Source organism: Pygocentrus nattereri, chromosome 22, assembly GCF_015220715.1.
Source record: "Pygocentrus nattereri isolate fPygNat1 chromosome 22, fPygNat1.pri, whole genome shotgun sequence".
NCBI lineage: Eukaryota > Metazoa > Chordata > Actinopteri > Characiformes > Serrasalmidae > Pygocentrus > Pygocentrus nattereri.
In genome coordinates, this window is record NC_051232.1 from 23,109,070 (window position 1) to 23,136,307 (window position 27,238).

The 27,238-nt window shown below is 41.3% G+C and overlaps 1 protein-coding gene across 13 annotated transcripts in view; it reads right to left on the reverse strand.

Annotated features, from left to right (window-relative positions):
- Window positions 1-27,238, reverse strand: part of nrxn2b (neurexin 2b) — an 863,803-nt gene that overhangs the window by 33,375 nt on the left and 803,190 nt on the right. For 8 of the 13 annotated variants that reach the window (XM_017697610.2, XM_037533018.1, XM_037533025.1 and 5 more), the window contains 2 exons: window positions 22,089-22,260; window positions 13,884-13,973 (listed from right to left, as the gene is read on the reverse strand). In XM_017697610.2, the coding sequence (XP_017553099.1) occupies window positions 13,884-13,973; window positions 22,089-22,260 (262 nt within the window). The remainder of the gene's footprint in view (window positions 1-13,883; window positions 13,974-22,088; window positions 22,261-27,238) is intronic. The other 5 variants (XM_037533024.1, XM_037533021.1, XM_037533020.1 and 2 more) reach the window with 1 other exon arrangement.

A 27,238-nucleotide genomic window follows, 5' to 3' on the forward strand; every position in this document is an offset into this window, starting at 1 on the left:
TGCTTGCTGATAAACCCTTTGTTTTGAGCTGCCTGTTCAACTGAGAAGTGACAGATGAGTACAGACACAACTTAGGCCATGTGGTCATCATACACACACTTTCTACTTTATTTGAATATCGCTTTCTCTCTGTCTCTCTCTCCTTCTCCTCTCTGTCTTCCACTCACTCTCCATCTCTTTCTACTTCTCTCTCTTCTTTCTCCTCTCTTCCTTGGTTTATTTTTCTCTCTGTTTCCTCCTTCTCTTTCTCTTTTTCTATCTTTCTCGTTCCTTTTCTCCTCCTGTCTCTTCATTTGCTCTTTCTCTTTCATCTCTCCTCCTCTTTGGTTTCTGTCTCACCTTTTGTCCTATCTCCTCCTCTATATCTCTTTCTTTCTATTTGTCTCTCCCTCCCTTTCTTCTCGTCTCCTTTATTTCTCTGTCTCTCTCCTTTTCTTTCTTTTCCTAATCTCTTTTTGAGTTTTTCTCTGTCTCTCACTCTTTCTTTGCCCTCCCCTCCCTACCCACCCCGCCACCTTGCATTGCTGTGCTAGTGCTTCTCCTTTTTCCAGTGCTCTTGTATTACCTAAAATCTCTACTGGGAACATGTGTCAGCAAGATTAACATAAGACATGAGATTAAGAGAGAGAGAGAGAGAGAGACAGAGAGAGAGAGACAGCAATAAAAAGAACAAGAACATACAGAAGAGATGGAAATAATGGAGTGTAACAAGTGTGGAATGAGAACGGGAAAAAGGGAAGAAGTGAGCTAAAAAGGATGATTCTGAATGATGTCTGAAAAGCCTGTTGTCGGAGTCCCATAAACTCTACTGAGCGGGCAGCAGGTTCAGTAAAAGCCCCCACATGAAGCCTGACAGGCTTAGCAGAAAAGCCTCCATTACTGGGCTACAAAAAAGCTGGGTGCAGGGCTGGATAGACTGAATGGCTGAGAGATGGAGGGTGTGCTATTCAGGAGAAATCGTCAGGACTTTCCAGTGGAATCAGTAAAGCACAAGAATTAACCACACAGATTCATGCACAAGACCAACTGTGTCTATTATAGCTAGTTCATGCTAATGTTGAGGCCATAAATGTTAAAGCTCAGCCAAAACGAAGAGCACCTCTATAATAATACTCATTTCTTTCATCATGACTGTAGTTGTATGTTAGGGTTAAATTAATAATGATTAAAAGGAACATTTTTTGCCCATTCTAAATTAAACATGAACATCTGAAGCCTGTAATAGACATGATAACATGTATTTTACTTTGTAGTAGTTTTACAAACCTCTCCATGGATCACCACCTTATCGTGGAGGAGAGGTTTGTGTGCTTGAATGATCCTAGGAGCTATGTTGTCTGGAGCAAAAGCTCCTGGTAGGGACTCCCATGGCAAACTGGTCCTAGGTGACAGGCCAGACAAAGTGTGATCCACAATCACCCCTATGAAACCAAAAAGGAAGGACTTGTGTACCCTGCCCGGATCAGGGTTACCAGGGCCCCACCCTGGAGCCAGGCCTGGGGGAGGGGCTCGCCAGCGAGTGTCTGGTGGCCGGACATTCACTCATGGTGCCCGGCCGAGCCGGGCCCAGCCCGAAGGAGCTACATGAGTCCCCCCTCCCATCGACCCACCACCGATGGGAGGGGCAGTAGTAGGGGTGTGGTGCATTGTGGATCGGGCAGTGTCCGAAGGCGTGGGCCTTGGCGTTCTGATCCTCGGTTGCTGAAACTGGCTTTTGGAACTTGGAACGTTACCTCACTGGCGAGGGAAGGAGCCTGAGTTGGTGCGCGAGGTTGAGAGATACCGGCTAGATATATATTCGGGCTCACCTCAACACACAGCTTGGGCTCTGGGTCCAATCTCCTTGAGAGGGGCTGGACTTTTTTCTTTTCTGGAGTTGCCCATGGTGAGAGGCGGCGGGCAGGTGTGGGCTTTCTCATAGCCCCTCGACTCGGTGCCTGTTTGTTGGGGTTTTCCCCGGTGGACGAGAGGGTAGCTTCCCTACGCCTTCTGGTTAGGGAACGGGTCCTGACTGTTGTCTGTGCTTATGCACTGAACAGCAGTTCAGAATACCCAGCCTTCATAGAGTCCTTGGGAGGGGTGCTTGAAAGTGCTCCTCCTGGAGACTCGATTGTCCTACTGGGGGACTTCAACGCTCACGTGGGCAACGACAGTAAGACCTGGAGGGGTGTGATTGGGAGGAATGGCCTCTCTGATCTGAACCCGAGTGGTGTTCAGTTTTTGGACTTCTGTGCAAACCACAGTTTGTCCATAACGAACACCATGTTTGAACACAAGGATGTCCATAAGTGCACATGGCACCAGGACACCCTAGGCCGCAGTTCAATGATTGACTTTGTAGTCGTGTCATCGGACTTGCGGCCATGTGTATTGGACACTCGGGTAAAGAGAGGAGCTGAGCTGTCAACTGATCACCACCTGGTGGTGAGTTGGATCAGGTGGTGGGGGAAGATGCCGGTCAGACCAGGCAAACCCAAACGTATAGTGAGGGTTTGCTGGGAACGTCTGGCAGAAGAACCTGTCAGATTGATCTTCAACTCACACCTCCGTCAGAACTTTGACCAGATACCGGGGAGGTGGGGGACATTGACTCAGAATGGGCGGCTGACTGTAGCTGTGGTCGCAAGGTAGTTGGTGCCTGTCGGGGCGGTAATCCTCGAACCCGGTGGTGGACACCCCAGGTGAGAGATGCCGTCAAGCTGAAGAAGGAGTCCTACCGGACATGGTTGGCCTGTAGGACACCAGAGGCAGCTGGCAGGTATCGACAGGCCAAGCGATCTGCGGCTTCAGTCGTTGCCAAGGCAAAAACCCGGGTGTGGGAAGAGTTCGGTGAGGCCTTGGAAAGTGACTTTAAGTCGGCTCCGAAAAGATTCTGGCAAACCGTCAGGCGACTCAGAAGGGGAAAGCAGTGTGCCACTAGCACTGTATATAGTGGAGATGGTGTGCTGCTGACTTCGACTGAAGACGTCATTGGGCGGTGGAAGGAATACTTTGAGGACCTTCTCAATCCCACCAACACGTTCTCCAGTGAGGAGGCAGAGTCTGGGGACACGGGAATAGGCTTGTCCATTACTGAGGCCGAAGTCGCTAAGTTAGTTAAAAAGCTCCTTGGCGGCAGGGCTCCAGGGGTGGATGAGATCCGTCCCGAGTTCCTCAAGGCTCTGGATGTTGTGGGGCTGTCTTGGCTGACACGCCTTTTCAACATTGCGTGGACATCGGGGGTGGTGCCACTGGATTGGCAGACTGGGGTGGTGGTGCCTCTTTTTAAAAAGGGGGACCGGAGGGTGTGTTCCAACTATAGGGGAATCACACCACTCAGCCTCCCTGGCAAGGTCTATGCAGGGGTACTGGAGAAGAGAGTCCGGCTCATAGTCGAACCTCGGATTCAGGAGGAGCAGTGCGGGTTCCGCCCTGGTCGTGGAACACTGGACCAACTCTTTACCCTCTCCAGGATTCTGGAGGGTTCATGGGAGTTTGCCCAACCAGTCCACATGTGCTTTGTGGATTTGGAGAAGGCATTCGACTGTGTTCCCCGGGGTATTCTGTGGGAGGTGCTTCGGGAGTACGGGGTACATGGCTCTTTGCTACGAGCCATTCAGGCCCTGTACAAACAAAGCAGGAGTTTGGTTCGCATGGCCGGCAGTAAGTCAGACTTGTTCCCAGTGAGAGTTGGACTCCGTCAGGGCTGCCCTTTGTCACCGATTCTATTCATAATTTTTCTGGATAGAATTTCTAGGCGCAGTCAGGGGATGGAGGGTGTCCGGTTTGGTGACCTCAGGGTCACATCGCTGCAGTTTGCAGATGATGTGGTCCTACTGGGGACATCAGGCCGTGAACTTCAGCTTTCACTGGATCGGTTTGCAGCCGAGTGTGAAGCGGCCGGGATGAGGATCAGTACCTCCAAATCCGAGGCCATGGTTCTCACGCGGGAAAGGGTGGAGAGCCCTCTCTGGGTCGGGGATGAGCTCTTGCCTCAAGTGGAGGAGTTTAAGTATCTCGGGGTCTTGTTCACGAGTGATGGTACAAAGGAGCGGGAGATTGACAGGCGGATTGGTGCTGGGTCAGCAGTGATGCGGGCTCTTTACCGGTCTGTTGTGGTAAAGAAAGAGCTGAGCCATAAGGCAAGGCTCTCGATTTACTGGTCGATCTACGTTCCCATCCTCACCTATGGTCATGAGCTTTGGGTAATGACCGAAAGAACGAGATCGCGAATACAAGCAGCCAAAATGAGTTTCCTTCGCAGGGTGGCTGGACTCTCCCTTAGAGATAGGGTGAGAAGTTCGGTCATCCGGGAGGGACTCAAAGTAGAGCCGCTGCTTCTCCACGTCGAGAGGAGCCAGTTGAGGTGGTTCGGGCATCTGGTTAGGATGCCTCCTGGACGCCTCCCTCGGGAGGTGTCACAGGCGAGTCCACCTGGGAGGAGACCCCGGGGAAGACCCAGGACACGCTGGCGCCACTATATCGCCCAGCTGGCCTGGGAGCGCCTCGGAATCCCTCCCAGGGAGCTAGTGGAAGTGGCTGGGGAAAGGGAGGTCTGGGCCTCATTGCTCAGGATGCTGCCCCCGCAACCCGAACCCCGGAGAAGATGATGGATGGATGGATGGATGGATAGTTTTACAAAAAAACAGAACAGCTACGGCTCATATTCACAGGTAGTGATGCATCTAGGACTCCCAGAAGGCCCAGAGTGATGATTTTCTCACAAAATTGGTCTAAGTTCAGCTACTGAAGTCCAGACTATTGAGAGCACTTACTTGACTATATATACATCACTACAGAGGAAACTGGCCTACACTACTAATGCTCATACATCTACATTAAATAAAAAACAAGGTCAATGCTGATCTAAAGTTATGTTGCTTTTATTCATTACTGTAAGCTATCAGATAAGGCCACCACAACTAAGTTAACCTGTAGACAGTTTTAAAAATTCTATTTCTATTCTATTTAATGCTTGAGCATCATCATCAAAGCTCTAATGGACACCAAACTTACACAATCATGCCAGCTTGTCAGGCAGCTTTGGGTCCTAAGACATAAAATGGTATGTGTGTGTAATGTTATGTTTCAGCTCCTCTGTGACTCACCAGATAAAGACATCAAATACTCTAATTAAAAAAATAACAACATGGGGAACATATTAACCATGAATGTCATTACATAGATCATTTTAATTAGATAATTGATCTTTGAAGATTATGATAAGATTATTTTCTTGTAATAGTTATTGTCTGACTACAGCGTTCCATTTCAGCGGTCTTATCATAAGACATGTTTGAGTGTAATAAATCATATGGTGTCTGTCATGTAATTTAATTAATCAACTAAAAGTGTCACACAAACACAGCAGGAATGCACAGTGCCTGTGGAGACACTTCTGTTTATTCTAAGATATTTTTCTACAGAGTAATATGCTTATATTACACTGACACCACCTTACTGTAGAGAAACTACAGAGTTGCAACTGTGGGCAATAGCTCTGACATGAATTCAGGGTTGGTAATCTCACAGATTATTACACAAAATGTGCAATGTGTAATACCTCATGCTTTAGACACTATTTATGATGTTTATTGTATGAACTTGAATCTTCTACTTATGTGAAATACACGGCAGTGTAAGGAAAACACAAAACATTGTGAAAGACAAAAGGACAATGGAAAGTATTGGGACAAAAATATTTGGAGCCAATATTACACCTACAAATTACACCTATAGCTTTTATGAAGTCTCATTCTAAATACATTTCCATTAATGTGTAGTTGGGCCCTGCTTTGCATCTATAACGGCTTCCACTGCTATAGCTTTTTTCTACAAGATTTTGGGGAGGGTCTGTGGGATTTTTTGCTCATTCATCCAGAAAAGCATTTATGAGGTCAGACCCTGATGTTGGATGAGAGTGCTGGCTTGCAATCTCCAATCTAGTTCATCCCAAAGTTGTTCAATGGGGTTGATGTCAGGGATCTGTGATCAAGTTCTTCCACACCAGTGCACAAAGGATGGACCATCCTGTGTGCCCTGGTGCTCAATCATGCTAGGACAGAAAAGGATTCTTCCCCAAACTGTTCCCACAAAGTTGTGCAAAATGTCTTGTTATGCTGAAGCAGTAAGATTTCCCTTCACTGGACCTAAGGGGCTTAGACCAACCCTTGAAACACAACCCTGTATCATTATTCCTCCTAGACCAAACTTTGCAGCTGACATAATGCAGTCAGGCAGGTAACGTTCTCTTGGCATTTGGGGCAGTCCTGGGCTGGAAGTTAGGGAACCAGCCTCATGACCGGAAGGTCGCCGGTTTGATCCCCAGAGCCGACAGCACATGATTGAGGTGTCCTTGAGCAAGACACCTAACCCCCAATTGCTCCCCGGGCGCTGCGGATTGGGCTGCCCACCGCTCCGGGCAAGTGTGCTCACTGCCCCCTAGTGTGTGTGTATTCACTAGTGTGTATGTGGTGTCTCACTTCATGGATGGGTTAAATGCGGAGGTGAAATTTCCCCATTGTGGGACTAATAAGGGTCTCTTAATTAATATTAATCTTTACATCACTCCATCCATGGCATTTTGCTTGAGGATATAAGGATTGCATGCAGGTACTTGGCAATGGAAACTGATGCCATGAAGCTCCCAATGCAGTTTTTGTGTTGATGTTGATGCCAGAGTTTGGAACTCTGCAGTTATTGAGTCAGTAGATTGTTGGTAACTTTTCACTTTTCAGCACTTGGCAACCCTGCTCCATAACATGGTCTGACACTTCGTAGCTGAGTTGTTGTGGTTCCTAAACGCTTCTGCTTTTCAATAACACCACTCAGTTGATCATGGAATATCTAAAAGGGAAGAAATTACATGACCTAACTTGTTACTTCACTGACATTGTATTACAGTACCATGCTCAAATTCAGTGAGCTCTAAATGACTGATTCTTTCACAAATGTTGTAAAGGCAAACTGCTTACTTTTACACACCAATGTCAATGGAACTGCATGAAACACTTGAATTCAATGATTAAGAGGTATATTCCAATATTTTTGTCCATATAATGAACATGTAAACGCACATGTGTTTGTGTATGTGTATGGTGGCGATCAATATGACTGGTGGTACGTGGTGCAATAACTGTCACCTATTATCAAGCTGAGATTTAGCCTTGATCACACTAAGGCAGAAATATAATGGCTGGGCAAAATGTACTTATAAATGTAGTAAATTAAAATCTTTTCACATTATTTAGATTTTTTAAAGTTTAAAAAATATATCAGGCTGCTCAGAACTAGCCCACATACACTTTTATTTGGGACATATCAATCCGCTTGTGTATTAACGACACATCTTCTGGAGAAAAAAAGTATAAAATGTGCCATAACTTATAAACATTAATAAAATGTGCATTAAAAAAAGTTAAAGTGTGTTCTCCAGGGGATGTGTTCACTTATTTCCAATAAGGGGGGCCTAAACCTTTGCATGTGACTGTATGCGTGTGATGCCACAGGACTGAATGAGTGGAGGTAACCAAGTGAAAAGAGATTAGCTTTCTGGTTAATAACTGTAATATAACCTAATAAAACAGCTACGGCATAAAGAGTAGTACAGATTTATTGGTCATTCTGTGGATCTGACCAATTTAGCCATGTACTGCTGAACTCTGGTATAAGTCATGGGCAATGACTGGAAAAAATATCAAAGACTGACAAAGCCAGCCATATGTTAATAAACTCCAAACTCACCTCAGCAGGGCAATGAGTGCATGGCTAGATGCCAAGATGATGTCTGTAATTACAACGTGGGCTATCTAAGTGCGAGCTTCTGCAAGTGTATGAGTGGGCAGTGTATTGCTATGCTTCAGTGACTAATGCTCAGCTTTCTGGTCTGCCACTGGGAGTAATGAGACTATAGTCTGCAGAACATGAGCTAGATGAATGGATGTGTATGAATTTATACACACACATGCAGGGATTTTTTGAAATACAGCAGAGCTAAGTAGGCGTCAGACCAGATGACTGGGCAAGAAGGTCGCAAAGTTCTAAGTTAGGAGTTCTCTAGTGAGATTCTTGTGTGTGTGGCATACCAGACACCAAGTAAGAAAGAAAAGAAAAAACTCTTATGAACAAGCTCCAATCATGCCAGTAGGCGTTCATGCCAATTTACGCCAGCAAAAGTCCATTAATGGAAAATGTGTCTTCCTTTTGTGATTCTCACCATCACATGGTGGTTTGAATTTAGGTGATTAAATCAGTGGACTGACAGATTGTGTAAAATTAATAACAATAAGTTTAACTCTTATGAATTTTGCTATATTAATCAAATGTAATTATATAGTTAGAATCATAATTAGTTACACAGTGAATTACATTTACATTTGGTATTGACAGGTTTGAGTGTGAAATTCACACTTTTTTTCTGTGGCAAGGCCTAAAAGTGATAAGACAGACAAGTTAGCTAGAAAGCCTTGTGTCTAAGAGTTTTGGCAGAGAGAAAAAAGTAAGAAGAGAAAGGTGGAGAGAGAGAGAAAGAGAGAGAGAGAAAGAGAGAAAAAGAGAGAGAAAGAGAGAGGAAGAAAAGCAGAAGAGATAAAAAAAATTGTCTGCACCCACGACAGTCATGTGTAGTTCTTAAGCACTTCTCTCTTCCTCTCATTGGCTGGGCTAGGCCGCCAGAGTTGATTATGAAGTGGGTGGCTTTTATCTCCTCAGTGCAAAGCGTGCACTGCTAATTAACTACTCAACTTTCTCAATTTCACTGCTTTTGTAACAGCACAAGTAGGCCATTTCACAACAGTATGAGTCAATAGTGGACAGTGAAGAAAAGCATGAGGAAAATCCGCTGTGGGACGAGGTAAGCTGAGGAAAGAAATGCTGAAGAAACAAAGTGGATACTGATGTGGAGACACAATTCAAGATGGAGAGGTTAGACTGTACAGACCATTTTGCAAAAGGTAGTCCATTGACTTTTTGAAAGATAACGTAAGAGTTGACATAATAGCTAACCCAATAACTAGGCATAAGAACTAACCTAGCAATTAGTCATGAGAACTAACCCATCAGCTATGCATCATAAATAACCTAGCAACCAGCCATAGCATAGTCATAGAGCTTCTGACTTAACAATTATCCATAAGAGCTAACCTGGAAGCTATATGTCATAGGTAACCTAGTAACTAGGCATTAAAACTAACCTAGCAACTAGGCATAAGAACTGATCTAGCAGCTATGCGTAATAAGTAACTTAGCAACTAGTCATGAGAGCTAATCTACAAACTAGTCATGAGAACTAATCTAGTAACTAGTCAGGAGAACTAATCTAGCAACTAGTCATGAGAATGACCTGTCAGTTATGTGTATTAACTAATCTAGCAATTAGTCATGAGAGCTAATCTAGTAACTAGTCATGAGACCTAACCTAGCTACTAGCCATGAGAACTAATCTAGCAACTAGCCATGAGAACTAATCTAGTAACTAGTCATGAGAACTAATCTAGTAACTAGCCATGAGAACTAATCTAGTAACTAGTCATTAGAACTAATCTAGTAACTAGTCATGATGACTAATCTAGTAACTAGTCATGATGACTAATCTAGCAACTAGCCATGAGAAGTAATCTAGCAACTAGCCATGAGAAATAATCTAGTAATTAGTAATGAGAACTAATCTAGCAACTAGTCATGAGAACAAATCTATCAACTAGTCATGAGAGCTAATCTAGCAACTACTCATGAGAGCTAATCTAGTAACTCGTCATCAGAACTAATCTAGCAACTAATCATGACAACTAACCTAGCAGCTAGTCAGAATAGCTATTCTAGAAACAAAGGTGCTTCAGTACCACTCAAGATAACAGCTGTGCTTTAGGTTGCTATAACAGCCAGAGCGGCTAAAATTATGTCTTGTCCTTCTTCAGCAGGGACAGAAATACACATGCTCATTTTCCTCAGACAAGAGTGTTACCTGTGTCAGACACCACTCGGAGAATGATCTGATGTAAGAGAGACAGAAATCACAGACATAAACCTCTCAGTGTTCTCACAGAAGACAGTGAGTTGTAGTGGTGTGTGTGTACATTTGGAGGTTTAAGGTGATTACTCTGTATTAAGGGAGGCAGTATGTGTTACTGATTAGCACTACTTGTTACTGAGGTAGTAACTAAAAATTGTGATTTTTAGTTACTACCTCCCCTCTTCCTCACATTCATCTGCTTCTTTTTTCTCAGCACATTAATAACCTGCTGACAGCATTACTGTATTTGCATTACTGGTCAAAAGCATAAGTTCTAATAAGTTCTAAATTTTACCCTCAACAGGCTAGTTAGTAAAATGCTACTCTAATTAGTACTAAAACGAGAGACCATAAAACGCCTGTTCTTAAAGTCCTTCTCTGACCACCTGTCTTTAAGCTTTCATTTAAAAACTCTCCATTTAGTTTTACATGTCTTCATGGCCTGTCTCTCCCTACCTCAGCAATAAGATTACTAGATATGTTCTAGCTAGATCACTAAAATCTTTAAATTCTGACTTGGAAGTCATCCCTGAAACCCACCTAGCCACTGAGGAAACTGCTTTCAGTTACTAAAGCCCTAAGCTCTGGATTCTCCAGATCATTTGAGACTCACTGATTCACTGTGTTCAAACTGTAAGAATATAAGGGGATGACTGGTAAAAAATACTTTTTTATTGCAGTAAACATTGTAAGTTATGTCACATGTCTGTATAATCTGAAAGGGGTATAAGGGGTGTATTTTGTTTTTGTGTCTGAGGGGTTGTCATCCCTCTCCATACCCCCTCAAATACAGCCCTGGGTAACACTCCAAATGAAGGCCCGCAGTGGACCCTGATGTCTGCAGAGACACAGAATAAATATTTCTCATCAGCTACAGCCGTGATGTTTACAGGGCTGAGACAGAAGAAGAGAAATTGATTCTGTGTGCTTATTTGTAATCTCTCATGCTGCTTTCTCCCTCTCTCTCACTGGGTAGTGAGATTACGGAGGCTGTCCTGTTCTTTCAATTGCTGTGCCCTCTCTCTCTTTTTCTCAATCACTTTTTCTCTCTTTGTTCTCTTTTCCTCTACCCATGTCCTCTATCTCAACTCTTTCTCTCTGTCAGTTTTTGTTTCATTTCTCTCTCCTTCTCTTCTCAACTTTCTCTGTTCTCTTTTTCTCTCCCCTCTCTCTCTTTCACTCTCTCTTTAAATGGGTGGGATTAGAAGGTACTGTGTTTTTAGCAGGCATGGTGTATAAATGGAGAGAAGAGAGAGTAAAAAACAAAAGCAAGCCATGCAGAGAAAGGTGGGAGGCAGAGAGAGGGAAGGTAACAGGATTTGGGGAGATGGACGAATGGCTGGGTTGAGAGGAGAAAATGAGAAGATGTGAATGAGGGGGTTTTGGCCGAAATCAAGCTGTTGGAAACTTTAGAAGCTTATTTTTTCCCTCTGTCAAGCTGCTGTTTTGGATTTATAGCTCCACTGCTTACCAAGTCTTACATTTTCTCAAATAAATAGGAGGAAGAGCTAAGATGGTCCTATTTTTCTTTGCTCTAAGATCAGGAAAAAAGGAAAAATAAACAGGAGCAAGTTCTAAAGAAGAGCAGAAAACAACAATAATAACAACAACAAAAGGTGAGCAGAAGTGCTGAAGAAAGAAAAGAAAAAAAATCTTGTGAACACAGTGGGGGGATTTTTCTTCATTGCAGTTTGCCAACTGTCCTCAAAAACCAAATAAATAAGGCCACAATGCCCTCGAACAACAGAGGTGGTGAATGCTACTTGAATGGTGTGATTTTAGAGAGACCCTGTTGCCGTGTGGGAGACCCAATAGAACACACGCAATCAGTATGCAGTCTGGACCATTATGTAGGTTACAGAGTAAGAAGCAGAGAACTACAGGCTTGGACTCTGTTAAATTAGAGATCAAATGGTACAGACTGCATTCAGTATATAAAAAACACAGTCAAATACATGATTCACAATAACCATTTAACTCACGCAATCAACAACAATACAGCAAGAAATATTATTAATGTTGTGCAGCTTCAAGTGTAACAGTAAATGTTAAAGGGACCTTATTCTTGCAATAAACTGCTGAGAACAAATTGGACATCAGTTTATTTGAACAAATGCGGTTTTTCCGCAAACCGTGTCAGGTTTTAACCCTCTGAGTTTGCAGGTTTTTTTGGGAAGGGAGGGGTGGGGACAGGGGCTACAGGGCAATAGGGACTAGTTACATGGATTTAGATCTGTTTAAATCTGTTTATTGGCAATCTGTTTAGGGATAGATTAGGGACATTGTGAAGGCTAATCTCAACATTTGGTTTTCAGAAGGAGACGGGATCTGGAAAGTTTATCCACATTTTTCAAGTGGTTATGTGCGTTTAGAAAAAGGTTTATAACTGAGAGCTTTGCTGTTGCCATCATCCAATCAAAAGTAGTAAAAATTATCCAGCGTAATCCTAAATCGTTCAGGGTTTGGGGAAATGAAGAGCAGCCCTCAGTGTTTAGAGGAAGGTTGGGGTTCATTTGCTGTTAGGTGGTTAAATTCTGTTTAACTCTCTTTCTCGCTTTCTCTCTCTGTGGTTTTGGCTTATGGCTTTAACCCTTTGAGTTGAAAGGAAAATAAAAGTCCCCTCCCTTTCTCTCGCTCGCTTTCTCTCCTCCCCCTCTCCTTATTGGCCCCTTCTCTTTATTCTGTTAGAGCATTCATCTGATGTTCCTATTATTTTACCTAATTTAACTTCAAAGTTTATATACTTCCTTTATGTGAAAATGAATATAAACTCTACAATTTGACATAAAAATATCCCTCTTACTAATTATTTGGTATATTTCAGTTGGGAAGCAATTATAGAGAAACTTGCCAATGCAGTATTTTTTTAAATCCTTGCATATTACATACTTAATACTTAATTCAGCATTCATGACAAATTAATGTGGTAATGTGGTAGTATTCAGTCTCTGATTGAATGCCGTTTCTGTCAGCAACCAAACGTTAACCAGACCAAGTATTTGCTGTGTGCATTGTCTGTACTAATACCTGCATATATCTGTATTAAATGTCCTGCTGTCACTCAAGAGAAAGAGAAGGAAAAAGTGTCAGGAGAAAAAAATAAGTGAACAGCTGTAGAAATTAACCACCTAGGCCATCACGCAGGAAACACGCAGGGTGGAAGGGTGGGGTGTGTGGCACTCAAAGGGTTAAAGTTAGAGTAAATTTGAAGGCTCATTCACGATAATCGACAAATTATTGAAATTCAGTCCCTTTAACTTTTAAAGATGCTTGTGCTTAAAGAGCGCAGTATTCTGGTCGCTCGTACTGTTGTGAATTAGCATTAGCATCTATAATTAGAAGGAATGAGGAAAATTCACAACAGCCAGGTACTCTGGAATGTACAGTAAATGTAAGCAAATGGAGGAGGCTGTGAGCTGGGCGTTGCGGGGAGGTTAGGGGAAAGTTATGTTGGGGTTATTGGTAGGGTTAATACTCCGAAGAGGTGCAGGCCCATATCTATGTGCGCAAAACCTGTAAACATATAAATGTTGAAGTAAGCTATGGATGCAGAATAAGGAGAATCTGATTTTATAACACATTATGGAATGACAAAGCAGCACTGACTGTGCATTTTCTTTGGCTAAGACCTTTCAAGCTGTAGTTTAACAAATCAGAGGGATTATAACAGCTTTAGCCATGTCTCACATGTAGTGTACAATTAATTAATTTGCATATTGGCTTACATTATCATAGAAGACAAATTAATTAGTCAATTTTTTACCCTTTGCATCCTGTAAGCCACAGGCCAGTTAGCCAATAAATCCAAGCTTTGATGGGTCTGCCCCTCTTCCAGAGATGAGGTTAAGTCAATTAGGCGGTTAGCTGGTTAGGTGCGATTAGTGGTGTTTATTACCTTTGTCAAGTAGCCAATCGTCTACTACCCGACCAAGTCTGTATGGGATTCTTTGTCTGGCAATAGCCAGGCGCTCATTATCAAAGTTCCCTTTAGAGAATTTGAACAAAACAAAAACAAACAAACAAAAAAACAAATTCAGCATGTTACAATCTCAAGGCTCAAAGGTTAAATGATTAGAGGTCAACTGTTAGAAAAAGGGCATAAACATAAGCTTAGCAGGTTATGAACTTTAAAATCAGCTTTAGGGTTGTGAATAAGAAACTGCATTTTCTTTCGTTAAATCGTTTTGTGGGTTAGGTAGTTAACACAGCTTTGGTTACCATGTGTTTTTAAACAGTAGTTTATTTATGAGCTGGTGAGTTAAGATATTTATAAATGATTTAGAAATTCAATATTTACTGGTTCATAATTACAGGAAATGATCATGTGTCATATTGAACACAAACAAAACCAAGTGCGCAATTAATGTCTCACATTAAAAAACACAGCAATGATAATCACCAGTGTCTGATACTGAGCTGCTATCACTGCATTTAAAGTAAAGGAAGACATTTTCTGCCTTAATTACTACTGAATGTGTCCTGTTTTGACAGAGGCAGAGTAAAAAGAGAAGACACATGTTCAAATGAAGGCCTGCTGGAGCTAATTTAACATAGTCAGCTTTGCTGCATAACAAACTCTGCAGGAACAACAGACGTTTAGTTGCTGTGAAGCACATCAAACATAAATTTGTTTCAAGATTTCAAACATTTTTTCAGTTTTACCACACCAAACCTGTTTAAAAGGCACAGTTCTTGCAGCATAAGAAAACGAGAAAACTACAAGACATGATAATAAAACTTTTTCTTGCTCTCCCTCACTCCCTCTCTCTCACCACACACACACACACACACACACACGTATGTTTATTTGTGCCTTTGAGACCCACAAGAGCCCTTACAACACAGTCAGCAGTGGAAACACATTTTCTACATCACCGGCAGATGTACAGGACCCTAAGGCTGGAGCTTTGTTTACAGGAGAGGGGGTCAGGATACTGGATTTGGTTTAAAGCAATTACCTTTCCATCCAACAGCACCCAACAACAGGTCTCAGATCAGACCACACTAAAGAAGTAAAAATTCCCATAAGCCCTCTAAGAGAAACAAACACACTACAAAACTAAATTCTTATTAGGTTGGTAGCCCAGTGACTAGTGTTAGAGTTACCCAGACCATCTGGAGTACACTGTACACTAAGGCGGCCATGACTATTAGTATTCACTCAGATTGGCAACCTGCACGGCTTGTGTAAGCACTTTGAAATAAACTGCTACCCAGCTAAATGCTAGCTAGTCACCAGTAGAATAGTTATCTGCTCTGTACACAATGACATGAACAAGCCTATCAGAGAGAGATATAGCCCACTAGAAAAGGTGAAGAGAGTTCACAGTAGAGCTACAGTTTGATTTACACTTGTGCTTTGTTACTGTGCTGATATTTATCAAAGGAGTACCAGTCTTTTAATATATGCTAGGCACAAACACCACAGTGAGGCTAGTCAGTCTGCATATCAAATTGCCCTTTCTGGTCAAAGTAGAAGGTTCCTAGTCAAATTGAGTGACGGCCTAGTTTAGAAAGTGACCACTGATTGAGGGTCATTAAACCTCCTCCTAGAGATCTACTTTCCTGTTTCCAGTTTAGTTCCCTCCTTGCATCCAACAGGACAAAAAAAAAAAAAACCTAATGGACTAATCAAGAGCAAGTACTGAATTATCTGGAGCAAGTGTGGCAGTTTGTGGCTTCCACAGGTAGAAAGATTTTGAGGAACAGGGATGGTGACCACTGGGCTAAAGGACATAAGAACTAATAAAATCAAGCACACTGAAAAGACACACCATGTACATCTCTCTAAGCATTTGAATAAAACCAACATTAAAATATGCGGTATTTAAGGTTTATTACACATTACATTTATAGAAATGGCATTTTTTAATTCTTTAAATGGTATTAAAATGCATTGCATTTGATTATAAAAAAAAACGCAGCAACATGGGTTGGGTGGGATGGGTAGGCTGGATGGGTAGGCTGTCCTCTGCTGTAAAAAAATTACTTCTGTCTGTTTTTGTCATTTATAATTCAGGTGAAGAACATGGCTCCAACTTCCATTTAATGATGTAGCTATGAGGAAGAGGAATTACTTTATTTCCTTTAATAACTGCAGCGTTAACAGACTTCTCTCTCTCACTCTCTGGAAGGCATGCTGATGTCAGTAAGACCAGAAGATGTTGTGATATCAAAGTTGTCACTTCTTTAATTAGTTGAAGTAACCACCCCCCCACCCCCTTCTCCCTAATGAAGCCACTCACTCCATTGCCACTGACTCTTAATTGGTGCTGCAACTCGACTGCAAACGACCTAATCAAAACCCGTCCATGGAGCTTTACCCAGAATTCTTGGCTGAGCTCCAGGAACGGCAGCCACACACGACAGCGTCTGTCAATGCTGCATCGTCACTGACCACCAGCAAAAAATACTTCATTAACGTGTAATTAAAACTTTGAAAAATGTTTGTTGCACAGTCATGGAGGTCACCCCAGATCATTTCTGGTTGCCAGAAGTTCCATTCAGATTCAGTTATGTAGTATTCAGTATGCATTCTGATGCGTTCACAGTGCACACTATATTAATATGGTTCGAAAGCTACATGTGCATCGCTGTGCATGTATTTAAAGCACAGTCATTAAAAGCTCTGCAAAGTCAACACACCTCATTGTTCTTCCTTTTTAAGCGTCAGATGTGGCTAATTAGCTTGTTAGCTAAATAGAGCGCCAATATCAAATGGGAGAGGATATGAAAAGATCTAAAAGGAACAACCGCTCTGTTGGTTTATTTTTCAAAAGAATACGTACCACAGTATCCAAGGCTCAGAGTACATAATGAGAAGAAATAAACACCACCACCATTTGGTGTTTTGTATTTTTATATAGTTCTTGTCTAGTTCTAACCAACTACACAAACCCTCTAATTAGGTAAGTAGCCAAAGAGACCTCTTGTGTAGCACTGTTTGCTGTAATTAAGATTCTTTAAGCTGTTAGTCCTGCTCCAGCCTTCTGGTTTAGCAGCTGTCCACAGTGCTGGACAGATTAGTGGAACTGTCCACGGTGCTGAAACAACCTCCCAAATTAAAAAAATAATTAAAAAGCTGGAAAAGGCCTCCAACGGCTGTTCTTGGGACTGGTTATAAAAGCACAGCAGTAAGTCATAACTTTTTGATAGATGGTGCTGTTAAGGTTGCACATTCATTTTCAAAGAAGCACTTTGTGCCCTCCCACTTCAAAACCTTTCACCTAACGAATAATACTACCCAATGATTTAATCTCCACGGCGCAAAATTCACAAAATCAAAAAGGGCTAAAAGGGTTGAATATGGGGGCCTTTTGAACTCTGATTCCCTTGGTCATTTCAGGCTTTGACTCTAGTGTCGTCAATCCTTTGTCATAAGACCACCAGCAGCTTCTTTTTATAATCTGTCATTTCTTTCATTTCCTTTTCTCAGTAAGAACTTCTTGACAGCCACACATCTGTCCAGACTCATAGTGTTGAGTTGTCTTCTCACAGTGAAAGGATGACAAAGACAAAGGCTTTAAGCGCTGTTTATCTGATGATGGAAGTCTTGTTGGTCAACCAGGTCATAATACTGAATCACACAAAAACATCTGAATCTTTGTAAAATTTAATATCTGATGTCATTAGATTGTTTCCTAAAACTTAATAATCCAATCAAATCATTGTGGAGTCATATTTTACAACCCTGCTCTTGTAGATCAGTCTCAGAGGCAGTTAGTGTGGTAGGTGAACGGGTGTGGATGGAGTTAAATCAGTGGCCTAATCCATGAATTTACTAAACACTTCCAGCTGCATCCCCCCGGCTCTGTACCTTCACTGTCCAGCTCAATTACACATCCATCAACCCTAGACACTGTCTGAGCTTATATGTCCATCTCTCCAAACACAAAACCAGCCTATTTACCACCAGCCTTTCATAAGACACAGGCAAGCACCTGGCATTGTACTGCTGAGGGAATACTGAAGGGACAATGAGAATGAGTGGGCAGGCATGAGAAAGAGAGAAAGTCAGATTAAGAGAGCAAAGGAGAGACAGAGAAAAAGAGAGTGAGAGAGAGAGAGAGAAAGAAAGAAACAGAGAGAGAGAGAGAGAGAGAGAGAGGGCAATAATGGTGCATCTGTCCCTGGGGAAGCATCTGCCTCACTTTATTAAGGTGACCTAGTGCCAAGACTGCAAATCATTTGAGCTCAGCAATCCAACGTAAGACAAACAGAGAGAGAACAAAGAAAGCTCTGAAAAAAACACAACAATACAGCAAGTCCAAATTCTACCCCAAATACCGTCTACCACTGCTTTACCTGACCTTACCTCATTTCAACATTTGGTTCAGTCTTAAATGTTCCTAAATTGCTTTTAGCTGAGATATAGTAGAGTCTTTACATTACAGGGAAGTTCTGTGGAACCAAGTGTCTCACTTTCTAATGTGTGAGCTCTTTCAGAGTGCAGTTCCATTCAAAGTGGAAGTTTGTGGCCCAAACTAAATAAAAATCTATGCATTTTGGGCATTATTAGATCGCTTTCATTATATATCAAATAAACACGACAACAGCATCGGGAAATCATATTTTTAATGGAGAAAAGCAAATTAAATGGTAGAAATAGCTACATTTTAAGCCTTTAATGGTTAAACTTGCTCATCTCTTTTACATAAAATGTTCTTCAAAGAACCATTCACAGGATGGTTATTTATGGAACTGGTTCTTTATGGCACATTTATTTTAAATATGTGCTAAAAGTAACACTCCACAATTTACTAAACAAAATAATGCTACTGGTGCCGTGTTAAAGAAGGTGCCTGTAGTTCTGAGCTTAACCATATGGAGGTGCTCTGTGTCCCATAGACAATCCCATCTGGCGAAGACTGGAAGTGCTCCATCTGCTTACCCAGGATTCCTGGGGTGAGCTGTGCACCTCTAAGTGGGTCGTGGGCAAATGCAGTGTGTTTTAACATTCCTCCTCTAAAGACCCCTCCTCCTTCTTCATGTTTCCTCTGTTCAATTAGGACACCCTGTACCCCCCCCCCCCCCATCTCTCTCTCCCTATTCATTCCTTCATCCTTTCCTCCCATTGGAGTCACGCATAACAAACATGTCTTCCACAGCGAGACATCAGACGCAGAACCTTCAAAGCAATCTAGAAATAGAAATTCTGTATCCGATACAAACACACGCACACACACACACGCACGCACACACACGCACGCACACACACATACACACACACACACACGCACACTCTCTTTGAGAAGCAGCCTCTCTCGAACCCAGAGTGGAATACAAAAGCATACTAGCAGCCAATGTAGTACAACAAAAACAGCAAACAACAAAAACAACAACAAAACTGGCTTAAGATCCAAAGGTTGCAGTGCAAAAATGAATAGGGCCAAGGATGCAGCCTTGAGGCACGCCGCTGTCCAACTGCTGCTGTAATGCCATGTTTAACATCACAATGCCCACCCAGCGATGTGCCTGCCACTACACTCGCACTGTTGCCGTGGAGATATGTACTGCTGTTGCTGAGCAATGATGGATGGTGGAGGGATCAACCTTTTGCAGACAAAAAGAGAGAGAGTGAATGAGTGTGGGCAGGCCTAGATAAGACAGATCTCACCCAGTCTTGTGTCTGTCTCACCATCATTCTCTCTCTCTCTGCTTCTCACTGTGTCTATATCTGTGTCCCTATCTTTTTGAACTCACCAGATGTGTGAAATTTTCTTTTTACTCAACCTAATTATTTGAAGAAGTGAAAATATAAAGGATCTACTGCATTAACGTTAATGTAGGCACAGCAACAACAGCTCTGTTGAACCCAGTCTGACAGCATCATCAGGAAAACAAAGATGCAGAATATAAAGATGCATATCTGGGGCCAGAGTCACAAAAGTGTCTTAAGTAAACAAAATCTTTTTCAATGTGCCTTTTTTCTTAACTAAATACTTCTAAACTACAGAAGTTTCGATAAATTATATTCTCATTTTTCAAATGTAAAAACAAGTGGTATTCTTGAAAAAAATATGTTTTTATTTAACCTTACAACAGTTTCACGTCATCACTTCTAGCTCTTGTTGCTAATTTTAACATTTGGCTTGACTTTGTTTTACCATCATTCTGCTATCGTCAGCAGCTGGTTAGCAAAAATAAGGTATAATTTCTAATAGTCAATGTATAACATAATACACATTTTAATACAGTTTTACAAGAATTACATTTTTTGGAAAGCCTTCATGAATTGTGCCCCCAATTTTAACATATATTTATAATATATTAACTCTTTGAACCTTAAGGGTCCATAGATGGCCTCATAGGTTACTGACATTAGTTTCATACTATTTACTGAATAACAAATCTTTAGATTCAAATAATCCAATAAGAAAAATAATCCAATAATTCAAGGAATTAAAATGCTTATAACTTGCAGCAAAAATAATTCAACTAAAAGCGCTATGATTATCCTAATATCAACACTGCCCTGCACTTAACTCTCCCCCCTCAGGTCCCCTGATCCATAAAAAAAGAACTGCATTTCAACCCAATTAGGTCCCTCGGTCTGTGGGGCAGAGCGCCAGAAAAGCCATATGAGAACAAATACACACATACACACACAAACACACACACACAGGCACACCTGATCACTGCTTTTTTCCCCCACTGGTTTCACTGTCATCACATTTTCTTTCACTAACAAAATAAAGCATGTACACTCCAACATCAACAGCACAAAGCTGTACTGAAATCTCCTCAAAGGCTCTGCAGGTTTGGTGTGGTAAGAATCTGATTAAAATCCACATCAGTTAGGGCTGAACGATAAATCACTTCTATACTGAAATCACAGTTTGAAGGAGTGTAGTTTTTTCAAATATTATATTCTCAAGGCAGTTATCTTAAAGGGCCAGCATTCTACTTTTTTATTGGATTTAATTATTTCCCATTAAGGTCCACTTAATGTGCACTTATACTGTTTTTGTGGGTTTATGTGCCAAAACAGTCAATTTATAGATGACCATTTTGTAATCTCTCTTTATGCTTTATAGTTAAACAGGCTGTTTTTATTATTGTGCCTGAGTAGTCTGGGTGAAACACTCTTCATAACTTCAGCATGAATAGGCAGACTGGCAGTAAATGGTGGCGTTCAAGCCTCAAGCCAGACAAAGTGGATATGCAGGTCTACTTGATCAAAAAACACCACTTTCATAAAACTCCATAGTAACTTAAAATTATACATTTAGATTTAAAATGTGCAACTGTCAAAAGTGTAAGTGCTGAAACCTACAAGGTCTTGAAAAGGTCTCAAAGTAAATTTACACTTACATATTTTTCCATTCTAAGTTCCCACTGAATTTCCTTGAAGAGATTTTATGAAGCTCAATTAAGGCCAAGGGAAAAATCAAGGCCAAATCTCACTTAAGATGTTTAACGCAAATAATAACTGGACTCAAATACTGGTCAGAAAAACCTTAATAAGATATTTTCCTCAAATCATTCAGCCCTAATGATATTTCTATTTACATTTCCAGTAATCATGAGGTAAAGTCAACAGAAAATATCTTCCTTTCGCACACATTTCAGTGGAGTTTAACTATTGGCCCCAAAACAGAGAGAAAGAGGAACAAAGAGAGAGTAGCACTGTTCTCAGGGCAGAGTAATCCACAGTGTGATGGAGTGTGTGTGTGAATGTAGGTGGGTGCAAGTTATTTTTCTTGCAGATGCTATGATACTCAGGTGGGAGAGGAAGATTTATAACATCACAGCTTGACTCACACACACTGAGGCACAGCATGCATACAAAGTCCCCCTAGGGGCCATGTGCTTTATTATGAAATTATTTTACAGCAAAACTGTGTAAATTTGTAAGGGATTAGAGATGTATTTTAAGCAATTGTATTTTATCCTATGACATAAGTCATATACGACATGACTAACACAGTGCAAACAGAGTCTAATCTGTTTCTCTCTCCATGCATCTCTCTATCTCTCAAAGGAGCCATAATTTAAAGAAATTCAGTTTCTCCACTGAACTGTTCATTTACATGATCCATTTACTAAAATGTTTCCTTACCCAAAAAAGACAATGAGCATGTGATTGTGTGCTCCCTACCTGATGGGAAGCGTTCAATGACCGGCTGGTTGTCCACCTGCAGTGTGGCGTTTCCGCCGCTCCTAGTGAAGCGCACCACATGATATTTGCCATCGCTCACCACCACCCCACTCTCCTCGATCGCTATGTCGTCCGTGCCCACGTTGAAAATGACCCCAATCTTCCCTCGTTCCTGAGAGAGAGACAAAGAGAGAAATCATTTAGTTACTGAAAATCCCAGGCCTATTGCATACTAAGGCATATTATTATTCAGTAACTACAGGGACTTCAGTGCAAACTGGCTGAGCTGTTCTTAGATTATAGATGTGTATTATAAAACTGGCTACTTACAGGGTTACCTTAATTCTATACTGATGAAGCTAAGTTTAAACTAGGCATAACTGTAATACTGGAAAGCTATGACTATATGAATTTGAGAGAAAGAAAGAGCAAGGCAAGGAGAAAGAGACAGACAGACAGAGAGAGAAAGAGACAAAAACAGAGAGTGTGACCTATTTATTACAGTTCTGTCACAATACTGAAATACAAGAGTTGGTTTGACTTCTACTGTGGACTTCACTGTACTGTGGAAAAAGTCAACATCTTTCAGGCTCAGGGTACATCTATTCTCATTCGCTTCACAAACACCATCATCCCTCACCAAAAAACAACATTCTCCCCACAAACACCAGCGTTCTCTGCACAAACACCATTGTTAACCACCACCATAATTTTCTATTAAATACCACCATTTTCCATCAAACATTCTACACATGATCTACTCATTCTACACATAAAAAATCCCAACATACTCCAGCAAACACCATCAATTTTTATCAAACACAATCATTCTCCAAAAAACACTACCACCACTAAACACCATTAATCTCCACCACACACCATCATTCACCAAGATATAACCCCAATTCCAATGAAGTTGGGATGTTGGGTAAAGCATAAATAAAAACAGAATACAATGATTTGCAAATCCTTTTCAACCTACATTCAACTAGATACACTATAAAGACACAATATTTAATGTTCAAATGGATAAACTTTATTGTTTTTTGCAAATATTCACTCATTTTGAATTTGATGCCTGCAACACATTCCAAAGAAGTTGGGACACCTTTCCTTTTAACAACACTCAATAGCAGCATTTGGGAACTGAGGACTCTAATTGTTGAAGCTTTGTAGGTGGAATTCTTTCCCATTCTTCCTAGATGTACAACTTCAGTTGCTCAACAGTCCGGGGTCTCCGTTGTCGTATTTTGCGCTTCATAGTGCGCCACACATTTTTAATGGGAGACAGATCTGGACTGCAGGCAGGCCAGTCTAGTACCCGCACTCTTTTACTACGAAGCCACGCTGTTGTAACACGTGCAGAATGTGGCCTGGCATTGTCTTGCTGAAATAAGCAGGACGTCCCTGAAAAAGACGTTGCTTGGATGGCAGCATATGTTGCACCTGTATGTACCTTTCAGCATTAATGGTGCCTTCACAGATGTGCACATCATCAGAAATGCTGGCTTTTGAACTTTGCGCTGATAACAATCTGGACAGTCCTTTTCCTCTTCGGCCCGGAGGACACGACGTCCATGATTTACAAAAACAATTTGAAATGTGGACTCGTCAGACCACAGGACACTTTTCCACTTTGCGTCAGTCCATCTCAGATGAGCTCGGGCCCAGAGAAGCCGGCGGCGTTTCTGGGTGTTGTTAATATATGGCTTTCACTTTGCATGACAGAGTTTTAACTTGCACTTGTAGATGGAGCGACGAACTGTGTTCACTGACAGTGGTTTTCTGAAGTGTTCCTGAGCCCATGTGGCAATATCTGTTACAGAATGATGTAGGTTTTTAATGCAGTGCCGCCTGAGGGATCGAAGGTCACGGGCATTCAATGTTTTTTTCTGCCTTGTCGCTTACTTGCAGAGATTTCTCCAGATTCTCTGAATCTTTTGATGATATTATGGACTGTAGATGATGAAATGCACATTGAGAAACGTTCTTAAACTGTTGGACTATTTGTTCACGCAGTTGTTTACAAAGTGGTGAACCTCACCCCATCCTTGCTTGTGAACGACTGAGCCTTTCAGTAATGCTCCCTTTATACCCAATCATGACACTGACCTGTTTCCAATTAACCTGTTCACCTGTGGAATGTTCCAAACAGGTGTTTTTTGAGCATTCCTCAACTTTCCCAGTCATTTGTTGCCCCTGTCCCAACTTCTTTGGAATGTGTTGCAGGCATCAAATTCAAAATGAGCAAATATTTGCCAAAAAACAATAAAGTTTATTCGTTTGAACATTAAATATCTTGTCTTTGTAGTGTATTCAATTGAATATAGGTTGAAAAGGATTTGCAAATCATCATATTCTGTTTTTTATGTTTTACACAACGTCCCAACTTCATTGGAATTGGGGTTGTGTAAAACATAAATAAAAAACAATATGATGATCGTTCTTCAAAAAACACCATCATTCTCCATGAGACACCAACATTTTCCATATGTGATGACACAACTGTCCAACAAACACCAACATTCTACACCAAAAAACATCAGCCTCCATCAAAGAGCATCACTGTTCAAAAGAAAATTATTTAAAACAGAATTAGACAGTGTGATGGAGCTGATATGGAGAATGTATGTATGTGTGTATCAGAGAGAGAGTGAGTCAAAGCTATTAAGACAGGGACATTTTGTTTACCCAGTGCCCTACAACAATGTAATTACTATGATGGCAAAGTTATTATTTCTGCTGTATACCAAGCTGTTGGACTTGATTAAAAGTTAAATAGGTAAATAAGAAGCAAATGTTTGCAGTGTCTCTGTGTTATGAAGCTCTGTCAGAACAAAATGAGATGTTTATACGATGTAAGTGAAAGTTAGCATTCTTAAATCATGAGATAAAAACAACAGACAAGGGAAGATTTGTTCCTACAGGGACAGCATGTGTATTTATTGACAGTACTTTAGGTGACACTTTAGTTTGAGCGGTCCTTTTTAAATTAACAAACACTCAATAGACTCTCAGTAGCAAAAACATATATGGGTTAGGATTAGGTTTTGGGTTGAGGTTAAGTTTAGGGTTAGGATTAGGGCCAGGGTGACGGTTAGGATTAGGTTATGGGTTGTGGTTAAGGGTTAGGTTTAGGGCCAGGGTGAGGGTTAGGATTAGGTTATGGGTTGTGGTTAAGGGTTAGGTTTAGGGCCAGGGTGAGGGTTAGGATTAGGTTTTGGGTATAGGTTAAGTGTTAGGATTAGGGCCAGGGTGAGGGTTTTGGGTAATGTTGGGTAAGGTTAAGTTTTGTGTAATAGAAGCAAGAACAATACATCTACTTAATGTCAGTAATGTATCAACAGAACATCAAGATATTTACTACTTTTTTCTACTTCACTGATATGTTGTTGATGTGTTACTGATAATCTGTTAAGACTTACCACCTACAAAGGATAGTATGGGTTAGATGCTTTTTAGATATTAAATTTACCCTTAACTTTCATTCAGCTAGAATCTATTAACTTCACTTTTGATTTTTTTTAAACATAGCCTTAACCCTAATCCTAATTCTAAACCCAACCCTGATTCAATTCCCAACTGTAACACTGTTGAGGATCAACCAGGTTTGACCACAATGTTTACTAACAATCTGAGGATAGTCCATAGGTGGCTACATTGTACCATTCAAATAAAGTGAGACCCAGACTCCATATTTGGTGAGGATAAGTACTGACACAATCAAACCTGTGTATCTGTAGGAGTGTTTGTGTTTGTAGCCGTGCCAATTATTGTCTTACCCTTCTCCCAGCCCCTTTCATATCTATTACAAGTGACAACCACCTACTGCTCACACTTCATTATTGTGTCTCTCTCTCTCTCTCTGTCTCATCTTTCCTGTCTCTCACTCCCTCTCTCACTCTGTGCCTCCGCCCTTTGAGTCAACAAAGGTCAAAGTCATTTACAGAGAGAGAGAAAGCGAGAGAGAGAGAGAGAGACAGAGAGAGAAGGAGAGAGAGAGGGAGAGAAGGAGAGAGAGACACTTAGAGATGGAGACATACAGTGAAAGGGAATACACTTATGATTATAGCAGCATATAGAACATACAATAACATATAGGCAGATTTTATGTCTTGTACATTCATTTTAGCGCTATATTGTGAGTCTGGAGGTGTTTAAAAATTACACACACCTTTAACTGTGCTAATATGATGCACAGCCATACACAGATAAAAATCTCATACACCTGCTCGGCGTTCTATGCTGAGATTTGTTTGAGTGAACAGGAAATGGGAAGAAAGTTTTCCACCCTTCTTTTCTTACTGCTTCCTGGTCCAGCTCATTAACTAATTAGCAATGCACATTTATTCATGAACCACGACACGCTGAGACATTCCTTTTTATGGTTGAAGTATGGCATTAGCTTTAGGCAGCTCATAAATATTCATTTTGATTAAATAATTTTCTGGGAGCGCCCCTAAAATGTTAAAGTGGCTAAAGCAGTGATTTAATTGAGCAAACAGGAGCAGGGGTTGTTGGGTAAATTAATGATGAGTCTAATCGCAGGCTAATTTATGCGCATCCTATCCACTGCTTGCCCTGAGACACACTTCTAAAGTATTCCGATACAGTAGAAAACCTTTTTCCAGCAAATGCTGCAGTCAGTTTCGTGAACGTTGTTGTTAAAAAGTGTTTGCCACCTTTTCTCTAAAATAAGGAATCATGAGTGAAAAATCAAGGGTTATGTGCGTTTCTCAGAGAACCATCCAGTTAAGACTGAACACCAGACCTCAGCATCAGATCTTTCCCAGTTTTCCCGCAGTAAGAGCAGAACATTATGTTATCTGGGTGCTCTGGAGAGCTTTATTGGGTAGGAATAGACAAGGCTGAAACATATCGACAGAGTCTGAAGAAACATGTAGTTACACAGATACCCAGATACTTTATTAATCCCACAGGAAACTGAAAGAGCGAGTTCTATGCCAGTAACCTAAATGGCATGCCTGGCTCATTACTTTAACTTCTTTCTCAAGAATGAATTTTATCCTTCAGAGAAAAAAACAACTGTAGAGAGTAGGATACAGAGAAAGTGATAAGGAGATAAGAGAGAGAGTGAGTAAGAGAGAGGGAGACAGAGAGATGGAGAGATATTTACCCAGATTAGCATT